At 59.7% G+C, this 12247-nt stretch overlaps 1 protein-coding gene across 1 annotated transcript; it reads left to right on the top strand.

Annotated features, from left to right (window-relative positions):
• Nucleotides 1-1167: 1167 nt before the first annotated feature.
• ARF3 (ADP ribosylation factor 3) lies at nt 1168-10474 on the top strand. The gene is made up of 5 exons (XM_029073760.2): nt 1168-1220; nt 5877-6125; nt 7113-7223; nt 7617-7741; nt 8124-10474. The coding sequence occupies exons 2-5, from the start codon at nt 5978-5980 to the stop codon at nt 8283-8285; spliced, it is 546 nt and encodes a 181-aa protein (XP_028929593.1). The 5' UTR covers nt 1168-1220; nt 5877-5977; the 3' UTR covers nt 8286-10474.
• Nucleotides 10475-12247: the final 1773 nt, after the last annotated feature.

The following is a 12247-nucleotide window of genomic DNA, read 5'->3' as shown; positions in this document are numbered from 1 at the left end:
ACTTAGGGACCTGTGGGGTGGGGAAGAGGGGGGAGAGCCTGTCTTGTGTCCAACCTGGGGAGCTGAGGGGAGGGATCGAATTGAGTGAGGACAGTTGTCTGCACAGAGTAGGTGCATAACAAATACCCTCGATGGGTTGATTGATGATTGATTGAGGCCGATGTGGAGGTGAGCCAGGGAAAGGTGGAGCAAAGAGGTCCAGTGGGGATGATGGAGGGCGGAGGGGGACCTTTTTCATCCCAGACCCAGGCCTTCACTCCATCTCCACAATCAATCGTATTTATTGAGCGTTTACCGTATGCAGAGGACTGTACTAAGCGCTTGGGGGTACACTGCTCTGCACACAGTAAGCGCTCAATAAATACAACTGAATGAGTGACTGTACTAAGCACTTGGGAGTACAAATAACAATATAAGAAACAGGGCTAACGGTGCCTGGCACATAGTAAGCGCTTAGCAAACACCATCATTATCATTCCCTGCCCACATCGAGCTTCAGGGTCTCTCCCTTCGGAGGTCGCCCGGCCTGCCCCCCAGGGGGCCTAGCATCACGAGAAGCAGCACGGTGTAGCACAGAGAGCACGGGACTGGGAGTCTTAAGGTTATGGGTTCTAATCCCAGCTCCGCCCCACGTCTGCTGTGTGACCTGGGACAAGTCACTTCACTTCTCTGGGCCTCAGTGACCTCATCTGTAAAATGGGTTTTGAGACTGTTTGCCCCAGGGGGGACAACCTGACTACCTAGTATCTGCCCCCAGCCTGAGAACAGGGCCCGGCCCAGAGCGAGGGCCGAAGAACCCCCTGAATGAATATTATTGTCGTTATGATCTGCGGGCGGGCGGGCGGGCGGGCGGCCGCCCCCTCGCGCCCTTCTCCTCGCCCTTTCCACCCCCGCTTCCCGCCCTTCGCTCGGCGGCGGGGGCTCCGGCTGCTGCAGCCGCTGCCATGGCGACGCGTCTCGCGAGAGCTGCCGTCGGCCGGCCCGCGGTTCTCGCGAGATCTGGGGCGAGGAGAAGGAGGAGGGGGGGAGGGGCGGGAGTCTCCTCAGAGCCGCCGCCGCCGCCGCCGCTTCCGGTGCGAGGTCGTGGGGTTGGGGGGGGAGGGGGGCGGCCGGACGCGTCGGACGGAGCCGCACGGACGCCGGACGGACGCCGGACGGACGGACGGACACCGGAGCCGGGCCCGGCCCGGCGGGAGCAGGAGGAGGAGGAGCGGGAGCAGGTGACGGGCCCGGTGTCGTCCCACCATTCCTCCCCCTCAGTGGGGGGGGGGGAGGGGTCCGGCCGGGGGCCATTCATTCATTCATTCACTTATTCATTCATTCAATAGTATTTCTTGAGCGCTCCCTTAGAGCACTGGACTAAGCGCTGGGAAGGGACAATTGGGCAACAGATAGGGACCATCCCTGCCCAACAGTCTAATGGGGGAAGGAGCTGGGGTGAAGGGGATCCCCTCCCCCCCTTGCCTCCGTCCTTTTCCTGCTGCTCCCCGCTTTCCCAGCGCGAGATGGGAAGCAGCCCGGGTCCCCGATCCCGGCCGGGATGCGGGGGGGACACCCCCTCTCTCTCCCCCCCCCCCCCGCCCCATTTGGAAGGAGCAAAAGCGCTCCCGAGCAGAAAATGGAGCCCTTGCTTACGCCAGCCGGGCGGGGGAGGGGGACGAGGAGGAGGAGGAGGGAAGGGAGCGCTTGGGGAAAAGGGGGCCTTGGATGGAGGGAAGGGGCTCCTGTTCCTGTTTTGGGGAGACCCCAAGTACCCCAGCGCTTAGAACAGTGCCCTGCACATCGTAAGCGCTTAACAGTCGATTAGACTGGAAACCCGTCAGTGGGCAGGGACTGTCTCATCTGTTGCCGATTTGTCCATGCCAAGCGCTTAGTCCAGTGCTCTGCACATAGGAAGCGCTCAATAAATACTATTGAATGAATAAATGAGCCTGCACACCCCCATCCCAGCTCTTCCTCTCTTCCCCGCAGATCCACCTCCCACCCCTGGAGAATGGCAGGGGTTGGGGATGGAGAGGGCACTGCGGTGGTTCTAGCCAGGAGAGAAATAGAAAACGTGTCCCCCACCCCCGGCCCTCCCGACCTTCCCGCCCCGGCTGCTTTTTGGACCCGGCCGGATCTGCGCCATGAAAGTTTAATTGGACGGGCAGGCTCTGGTTGCTGAGTCCGTCAGGCCTGGGCCTCCACCTCGGCTCACCTTTCAGCCTCTCCTCCCCCCCGGGCCGCTGTCCCACACCCTCCGCCCACCTCCCCTAGGAAGGCTCAGCCGTTTGAGGCCGAGGTGGCAGGGTGAAACCTAGGCCTTGGGCTGTGTGTTTGTGGTGTGTGTGTGTCGGGGTGTCTGGAACCCCTCTGTGAATTGCAGCGGGTGTAATATTAAAAATTATGGTGCTTGTTAAGCGCTTACTAGGTACCGAGCACTGTTCTAAGCACTGGCGTAGGTACAAGTTAATCAGGTTAGACGCAGCATGTGTAATATTAAAAATTATGGTGCTTGTTAAGCGCTTACTAGGTACCAAGCGCTGTTCTAAGCACTGGGGTAGGTACAAGTTAATGAGGTTAGATGCAGCATGTGTAGTATTAAAAATTATGGTGCTTGTCAAGTGCTTACTAGGTACCAAGCGCTGTTCTAAGCACTGGGGTAGGTACAAGTTAATGAGGTTAGATGCAGCATGTGTAGTATTAAAAATTATGGTGCTTGTCAAGTGCTTACTAGGTACCAAGCGCTGTTCTAAGCACTGGGGTAGGTACAAGTTAATCGGGTTGGACGCAGCCCCTGTCCTACATGGGATTCACATTCTTAATCCCCATTTTACAGATGAGGGTAAATGAGGCACCGAAAATGAAGTGACTTGCCCGAGGTCACACAGGAGATGTGGCCGAGCCAGGATAAGAACCCAGGGCCTCCTGACTCCCAGGCTCTAACCATTAGGCCACTCTGCTTCCCCTTGTGCAGGGTAGCCCTTCAGGGCCTTGCCGGGAGGGGGATGTGGGCTTGGTCAGGAGAGAGTTAAGCAGCAGGATCTGACCCCGAGTCATGGCCAGCTTTCTTCTCTCAGGGAGCTCAGAATCTTCCCCAGCTCCTTTTGTGTGTCCCCCCTTACATTATCCCCAGGAACAAAGGTCGGGGAGACTCAGGCAAAGAGTAAGGCCTTCCCATCCCAAACCTGGTTGAATTAGAACCCAAGGCTCTAGACTCCAAAGTCCTTGTCGATTCTGGTCCAAGTGGCCGCGGATGAGGGCGAGGCCACTGGTTGTCTTCGCTCGAGATCCGGGTGTCACAGTGGACCTCAAGCTGAACCAGAAGAGAAGAGCCATGAAGATGATTAGAGGGCTGGGAAGCAGGATGTTTGAGGAATAGAGGAAGGAATTTGGGCCTGGGGCTTGAGTTTGTACAAGAAATGATCAAAGGTCAACATTACAGTCTTCAGGTCAGAACAGGATCACTAGATCAGGTCATTTCCTTTCTCCTCTGAGGTCTGATTAAGAGGGGATGCATTTAAAGAGAAGCAGCAGTGGCCTAATGAGAAGTAGCATGGCCTAATGGATAGAGCCCGGGCCTGGGAATCAGAAGACCTGGGTTCTAGTCCCAGCTCTGCCCCTTGTCTGCTCTGTGACCTGGGGCAAGTCATTTAACTTCTCTGGACCTCAGTTACCTCATTTGTAAAATGGGGATTAAGACTCTGAGTCCCATGTGAGATGTGGACTGTGCCCACATGATTAGCTCACATCTACCCCAGCTCTTAGTACAGTGCCTGGCACAGAGGAAGCACTTAAATGCCATTAAAAAAAATTGCAGTAGGAGGGATTTAGGTTAGACAGGAGAAGGAACTTCCTGCCGGACTTCAGAACTTGTATAGATTGTAAGCCCCTTGTGGGCAGGGATCACATCTACCGACTCTTTATGGAGAGAAGCAGTGGACTGGAGGCAGGGGAATAGCCTGAATGATCTCTGGAGGTCCTCTCCAGCTGAGACTTTCACACCAAACCATGTTGAAATGGAGATGGATTAGCAGAAGAGGTAACACAGTCGGTCCTTGGATCTGCCTCACTTGGCTCCCGGAGTCTGTTTGGGGCTCCCTGATTTGAGGGGAATGGGGAGAAGATGGAGAGGATTCAGCAACTCCAAGAGAAATTAGAGCGTGGGAACTGGGCAGTTCCAGGGGAAAGGAGGCCCGGGGAGTCTATGAGGTCCCTAGGGGGGTTTAACGGAGATGGGAGCCACTGGTCTCTGACTCCACCGAGGGCAGAACCCTATGAGGGTAGGCTTCCATTGCAGCAGGAGAGTCCAAGGATAGACAGCAGGCAGGACTTCCAGGCCCCGGGGGGCTGGAATGAAGGACCCTCCCTGGCCTCCGGCTTTCTGCCTGGCCATCTTTGTGGACAGCATGGCCTGGGGAGAGGCAATGACGTGGAGACGGGCAGAGGGAGGAGCTGACCTTCGGTGGACCCCTCTAGATGTTTTGGTACACCGAGTTTGGAGAGTGGGGACTTGCGGGGTGGGTTGCCCGCTGGAGGGTGTAATAGAGGAAAGATGAGGTCCACCACCAAACCCCCAAATACAGGCCTGCCCGGCCTCTCCCCGGTTTGAGTTTCTCCATCTCCCCTGGGGCCCTGGGGTCAGTGGGGCAGGCAGAGGGGGAGGTGGGTGGGTGGGTGATGTCTGGCAGGACCCCAAGCTTGAGCCGGGCCCTCCCTGCCCCCCCCCCCCCCCCCCCCCCCCCCCGGGGCTTGGGCTGCCCTCCGGCCCCACCTGCTGCTGCTCCCCGCTGGAGCCTTTGAAGATGAATTGAATGTTTGTTGTTGCCGGTTTGGAGGATCAAGTCCCAGCTGGTGAGAGTCTCCAAGAGTGGGGGTGGGGCATTCCCCAGGAAGGGATGACCCATCCCCCCCACCCCAACCCAATGTCAGCCATGTCCCCTCTGCCCCTTGAACCCGTTGGGACCTGCTCTTTTGGCTTGTGTGTGTGTGTGTGTGTGTGCGTGCGTGTGTGTGCGTGTGTCCCTCTTCCAGGCCCCGAAGAGGGTGCCAGCAGCTGGCATATGGGAACTGCTGAATAAGCTACCCACTGACGCATGCCTCCAGCGGGCGGGCCTGGTGGCCCGGCTGGCACGGGCAGTTCTGGTTCCCCTCCTCCGTATGTACTTCCCCTCCCCCTTTCAAGGTGTTGCCAGTGAGGCGTCTTCTGGGGGGCTTTTGTGACCCTCCCCAGTACCTGCTGGGGCCTAGCTCCCAGCCCGCACTTCTGGTTGCAAGGAGGGAGGCCAGAGCGGCGGGGGTGGCAGAGGCCTGGGTGTTCTGGGTGTGGGAGAGGGTGAGCGGGGGATCTCTGCCCTGTCTGCTTCTTGGCTTCAGGGGGCTTGGGGAGGGGAGCGACCGAGGGGCCGGGCTGTCCCACCCACTCCGGGGAGCTTCCTGCAGGGGCATTGGATCTAGAGGTTCAGGGTCGGGGTGGACAAAGGGTCCCCCCATTGTCCATCTCAGCCTGGACCACGCTCTCTCTCCCCGCTGGGGCTGCACCACATTCCCCACTTCCCTCCCCACTGGGGCTGGATCACATTCCCCACCTCTCTCCCCACCGGGCTGGACCACACTCCCCCTTTTTCTCCCGTTTTTCTCCTGACGAGGGCTATACCATGCTCCTCTCTCTCCCCACCGGGGCTGTACCACGGTCCCTTCTACTCTTCCTACCGGAGCTGGACCATGCTCACCCCATCCTCTCCCTGCCTAGAGTTGGACCACACTCTCCCCTTCTCTCCCTGCTGGGGCTGAACCATACTTTCCCCCCTTACCCTCCCCACCGGGGCTGGATCACCCTCCTCCCTTCCCTTCTCTCTCACCCCATAGGGCTAGACACCGTTTCCTCCCCTTCACAGGAATCAGTCCTCCACGCCAGAGACGCTTCTGCCCTCGCCGCTCGCTCAGCCCTGTCTCCGCTCAGCGGCCCACCCGGGACCGCCCCCTCCCTGCCGTGGCCATGGGGAACATCTTTGGGAACCTCCTCAAGAGCCTCATCGGGAAGAAGGAGATGCGCATTCTGATGGTGGGGCTGGATGCAGCTGGCAAGACCACTATTCTCTATAAGCTGAAGCTGGGAGAGATCGTCACCACCATCCCCACCATCGGTACGGACAGTGGGTTGTTCCACTTTGGGGGTCCCAAGATGTCCTCTTCTCTCTGGGACCGCCGGAGCTGTGCCTCCCCCCACCACCCAGGTCATGGGCACTCTGGGGCCTCCCCCTGCTCTGGGAACTCTGGACCCTGGGGGTGGCGAGAGGCTCTTTCCCCATTGAGCTTTCCACCTCCACGGGGTTGGCTCCCTAGTACCCCCCTCCCTGGCCCCATGACCCTTCCCAAGTCAGCCTGGCAGTCGGTACAGATCATCTACCTTGGCAGGTTTGGGGTGGGGGTGCCCAGGTTGATGTGGGCGGGGCGGTGGGGCAGGATTTGGGGGTAGAGGGGCGAGGCCTCTCCCAGGTCCTAGCTTTCATTGGGGCTGGGTTGGAGCTGTCTGTCCCTCGGAGGCATCCAGTGGGCCCCGGGGTTCTGGGCTGAACTGGGGCAGCGCTGAGACCAGGGGGGTTGTAGGTGGGGTTCCCTCTGCCTCCCACTTCCTGCCTCCCTGATCTTTCTGGCCACCCCAGCCCAGCTCCAAGTCCTCACGCCCAGGCCACACTCTGCCTGGAAAAGCTTCTCACCCACCCTCCAGCTCCTGTCTGCCCTTCCCCGACTCCATTCTGCCCCCCGACTCCAGTCAGCTCCCCCTTCATCCCCACCCCTGGCTGCCCCTACCCTACTGCTTCCTGCCCCCTCCTTCATTTATTGCATATCTCCAGGGTCCACCACCACCTCCTTCTCTAGAAGCTTTCCCTAATTCACCCGCTGCCTCAGCCTCCAGCCCACCTTCCCGTCCCACTTCCGACAACCCACTCCCTCCAGCCGTCCCCATCTTGACACCCTCCTGACATTTCTGGCCCCGGTCTGGGTCTCGATGGAAGGCTCTGGGTCATCTGTGCATCCTGTGTCGCCGGTTGGGCTAGGAGCCCTGTGAGAGCCTGGTCCGGCCCAGACTGGTTTCTGATTCTGCACCTCCTTGCTCCCTGACTCCACAGGCTTCAACGTGGAGACGGTTGAGTACAAGAACATCAGTTTCACAGTGTGGGACGTGGGCGGCCAGGACAAGATCCGGCCCCTCTGGAGGCACTACTTCCAGAACACCCAGGGTAGGGCAGGCCAGGGAGAGAGTGGGAGGGGCATCCCTGGGGGAGGGGTTGGGGGCCATCTCTGAAGGATTGGGGGGGCGGGTCCCGGGGGAGCGTCCCTGGGGGATGGGGATGTATCCCTGGGGGGAGTCATCCTAGGAATGAGGGGTTGCCTGAGGGGAGTTTCCCTGGGGAATGGGGGGCTGTCCCTGGGGCGGGTCCTTGAGAGTGTCCCCAGGGGAGGGGTGTGTGTCCCTGGTGGAGGCACCCCGGTGGGGCCGGTGCAGGTAGGTATCCCTGGAGAGTGGGGATGGGTGCATGTCCCTGGCGGGGACGTCCCTGGGGTCTGGGGAATGGGGGCGCATTCCCTTGCCCACGTCGCACCCCCACGCAGTCAGCGCTCTGGGCCCGCAGGGTTGATCTTCGTGGTGGACAGCAATGACCGGGAACGGGTGAACGAGGCCCGAGAGGAGCTGATGCGGATGCTGGCCGAGGACGAGCTGAGGGATGCTGTGCTCCTCGTCTTCGCCAACAAGCAGGTGCGAGGCCACCACACCCCCGTGCCCGCCCTCACCCCCGTGCCTGCTGCCTGCTCCTCAACACTCAGGGCCGCTCGGGGTGTGCTGCTTCAGGGGCACAGCCCGGCCAGGTCACCCCATCCTCGAGGGCCCTGGTCCCCGGAGGGCCCACCCACCCGACCCCTCAGTCCCGGGGTGGCCAGGAGCAGTGGGGGCGGGTGAGAGATCTGGGGCTGGGCCTAGTGTGGGGGGCCTCCCCCTCCCCCAGTTATAGGGACCACTGACCGGGCCTCCTCCCCCCCCCGAATCCGCCCTAGTCGATCGAGTCATGGGGGTGGGGGGAGCCCCCTCTTTTGAGAACCGGGGTGCGACCTGTCCCCTCCCCCGCACCCACACCCTCCAGGACCTCCCCAACGCCATGAACGCCGCCGAGATCACAGACAAGCTGGGCCTGCATTCCCTGCGCCACCGCAACTGGTACATCCAGGCCACCTGTGCCACCAGTGGCGACGGGCTCTACGAGGGTCTGGACTGGCTTGCCAACCAGCTCAAGAACAAGAAGTGAGCCTCAAGCCCCCTACCACTCCTTCCCCCCACAACCCTACCGGCTCCCCTCCCTACACCCTGATGACCAGGGTGACCAGGGTCCACCCCCACCTCTCCCTCCCTCCCCCTCCACCCCGCACCTTGCTGAGATGGCAAGGCCGTTCCTCCAGTCGCTGTTGTGGTTTGGATGACAATTCACTCCGGTTTACTGAATTTTTTGAACTCTAGTTTCTCAGCACCTCCCTTTTCTCCCCTCCCCCCAAAACTCCCCAGCTGCTGGGGCTCCAGGGGTGAGGGTCTGTCCCCAATCCTGTTCCCTCGCTTGGTTTGGCTCTGGTTGCTGTGCACTTGGCATCTGAGTCCCCACTCTGGGCCTTCCCCCACCACCCACACCCCCAGTCTCCCCAGTTCCGGTCTACCTGGATATTGCACGGTCCTTGTGTGTGTGTGTGCGTGTGTGTGTGCGTGTGTGTGCACGCGTGTGTGTGTGTATGTACGGAGAGAGGAAAAGGTGGAAGGGAGGGCAGGGGGAGCCAGGGTCAGGGGCTGGTGGGCCAGGGGAATGTGGTTAGAAGCCGAGGTCCAGGGCCCCTTTGCTGCAATCTGGGCATGGGAGTCTGAGGAGCACCCCCGCCTTCTCTACTCCCCTCCCCCGTCCCTTTTCCCCACCCCCCAGCCTTGACTACTGCCTGGCGGTGACGGGGCTGATCCTGGGCCCCTCCCCTGAGTCTCCTCTCTGCTTCCGGGCCAGGACCCCTCCTCGCTCCCAGCTCTAATCCTCCAGCTGAAGGGACCACTGACGGAGCCAGCTCCCACCCCCCTCCTGCTTCCCGACAAGTCGATTGAGCTGTGGCATAGGGGGGGGGGGGGGGGGGGTACCCGCTCCTTTGAGAACTAGAGTTAGAGACTGGAGGCCTGTGGGATGCAGGGCAGGGCTCTGGGTTGCTCTGTCCTTTCCTGTCCCCCCAACCCCCAGAAGTGAATATCCAGTTCAGAAGCTGCTGCTACTCCCCTCACTGACCCTCAGGACCCCGTCAGGCAACCGGAGGCCGAGGCGGGTGCGCCCCCCACCCTTGGTCCGCAGCGGTTTCTGGGAAGCCGCGGCCGCTCCCTTGGGCTCCTGTGTGTGCTGGCTGCGCCCCGAGTCCCCGAGCGGTCCCAGCCCCCTTCCCTCCCTTCCCCCGTACCCCTCCCCCAGAGTGAGGGCTGGGGGGTGGGGCACCCCATTCTGCCTCCCAAGCGTCCCCTATCCTAGCAGGGAGGGAGGCCCTTTCTCTTGGCTGCCTCTCAGTGTCTCTCCCCAGGATCAACTGTGAAGCCCTCTCCCTTCCTTCCTCCCTCCCTCCCTCCCTGCCAAGCCAGAACTCATTCCTGCCGCTGCTTGGTTGTTGCATCTCGCTCTTTGGGTTTCTGTGTGCGCATAGATGCATGCATAGGTGCGTGTGGGCGTGTGCATAGACGGGTGCCTGTGGTTGTGCGCACGTATGTGTAGGCGCATGGGTGTGCGTGTGTGCCTGCGCACACATATAGAAGGGGGCGAAGGCTGGGTTTCAGGTTTTCGCATTTTAATTTCACTCCCAACACCCGCCCCCTTCCCCTCCCCCAGCTACCCCCTCCGCCCCACGGCCCTGGGGTTCAGGCCGGTCTCTGCCCCTCTATCTAGGTCCTTCTGCTCTGGGGGAGACTCTTACCCAGACTGCTCCCCCCGCCCCTCCTCCAACCCTAGTTTGCTCCACAGAGGGGTCTGCTGACCCCCAGCTCCGCTCTCGGCATCCAGGCATCCGCGCTGCTTCAGAAGGGGCTGGCAGGGGGCGGTGCCTGTGTCCTCTTCCTCCTGCTCTTCCTGTCCTCCTCCTCCCGCTCTTCCTCCTCCTCCTGCCGCCTCTGCCCCAAAGTGTTGGCCGGGAGGGGAGCGGAGCAGCAGGAGGGTTACCCCTGGGTGTCTGTCAGGCACAGGATCAGACATTTTTGTTCTGGGCCCCTGCCTTCCTTCCCCTCCTGCCTCCCCCCACCCCCTAGTGTGTGTGGTGTGTAGTGGTATCTGCAGTTCTGAGCTGGTTCCCCCCCCACACCCTGCCTTTTGCCCCTGCCCCTCCCTCCCCCCCGGAATGTGTTCAGTTCCTGTGTAATGCCCCATTTCCGCCCCCGCCCCTCCTTCCCAGGGACTGTGACCCTGGTTGGATATTAAACATGTTTTATGTAGCCCTGGTCCGGCCTCGTCTCTTGCCTGCTGTGGGAAGGGGAGGAAATAGGGCTGCCAGAGGGTGGGGGGCGCCGGCCTGGGGTGACGGGATCAGAAGCCCCCTGGGCCAAACTGCGATTGTGGGGGTCGGTGAGGTTGAAGACTGTTGGTTAGGCTTCTGGACTGTAAACTTGTTATGGGCAGGGAATGTGTTTATTGTTCTGTTGTATTCTTCCAAGCATTTAGTACGGTTCTCTGCACACAGGAAGTGCTCAGTAAATATGATTGACTGACTGACACTCATTCCTAGCTGGAGTTTGGCCCATGTTCCCTCCCGGTCCCAGGACAAAATCTGGGAGGTTGGGGGGGCCCTGGATCCCCTGACCCTGCTGAGGCTTGACCTGTGGGGCAACTAAACTGACCTGTCTTGGCTTCCATTCGTGGCATCTGGGAGGTGGACATACACAGGCTGTTTCCCACACGTCCGCCGGCATACGTGGTACACTCGTGGTATATCGTGTGATCCTCACACCAGACTGGGCTGTCTCGTGCCAGCAGTCAAAGTCCATTCTCCCCCGCCCCCAATCAAGCGCTGACTGTAGCAGGGGGCACAGCAGACCCTCCCCAGCACCCTGGGCAGAGGATAGATGAGGAGGGGCCATGTGCCCGGCAGAGGAGTTGGTGCTAGATTAGATGGTATTTGTTAAGCACTTATTATGTGTCAGGCACTGGGGTAGATAATCGAGTTGGACACAGTCCCTGTCCCACACAGGGCTCACAGTCCTAATCCCCTTTGTTCAGATGAGGGAACAGAGGCCCAGAGAAGTGAAGTGACTTGTCCAAGGTCACACAGCAGACATGGTGGAGCTGGAATGAGAACTGAGGCCCTTCTGAATCCCAGGCCTGTGTTCTATCCGCTAGGCCGTTCTAGATTTCTGTCAGGGGAGGACCAGATCTATGAAGGCCACAGGACCTAATTCAGGATTGCCTGTGGCCGGTGCAGGGAGAGCGTGGCATGTGAGAGGAAGGCAGGCTGATGGGATTGGGGTCCCTGAGGATGGAGAGGGCGGTCCAAGGTGGATAGAGAGCCCAAATGGCCCTCTCGGCTCCTTTTGGCATTAATGGAGACCCTGGCGTCCTGCACTTCCAGTCAGTCATTCGGCCTCAATCTCTATCCTGACCCGTCCCTCCTGCGAGAAAATCAACCAATCAATGGGATTTATTGAGTGGTTACCAAGTGCAGTGCACTGTACTATGCACTTGGGATCAATCGATGGTATTTATTGAGCACTTATGTGCAAAGCACTGTAGTAGAACTTGGGAGAGTACAACAGAACGAACAGACGTGTTCCCTGCCCATAATGAGTTTATGGTCTAGAAGGGGAGGCAGATATTAATAGAAATAAATCACATATAATTTAAAGATAAGTGCATAAGTGCTGTGGGGTTGGGGGTGGGACAAATATCAAATGACCAAAGGCCACAGATCCAAGTGGATTGATGACTCAGAAGGGAGAATGAGCGGGGAAAAGAGGGCATAATTTAGGAAGGCTTCTTGGAGGAGATGACAATTCAGATGAGAATGCTTATGAGAAGCAGCGTGGCTCAGTGGAAAGAGCCCGGGCTTAGGAGTCTGAGGTCATAGGTTCTATTCCCGGCTCTACCACCTGTCAGCTGTGTGACTGTGGGCAAGTCACTTAACTTCTCGGTGCCTCAGTTACCTCATCTGTAAAATTGGGATGAAGACTGTGAGCCTCACGTGGGACAACCTAATTCCGCTGTATCTACCCCAGCGCTTA

The sequence above is a fragment of the Ornithorhynchus anatinus genome, chromosome 10 (genome assembly GCF_004115215.2).
Source record: "Ornithorhynchus anatinus isolate Pmale09 chromosome 10, mOrnAna1.pri.v4, whole genome shotgun sequence".
NCBI classification, from domain to species: Eukaryota; Metazoa; Chordata; class Mammalia; order Monotremata; family Ornithorhynchidae; genus Ornithorhynchus; species Ornithorhynchus anatinus.
Note: the sequence above shows the minus strand (reverse complement) of the source record. Positions and strands in the feature narration are given on the sequence as shown.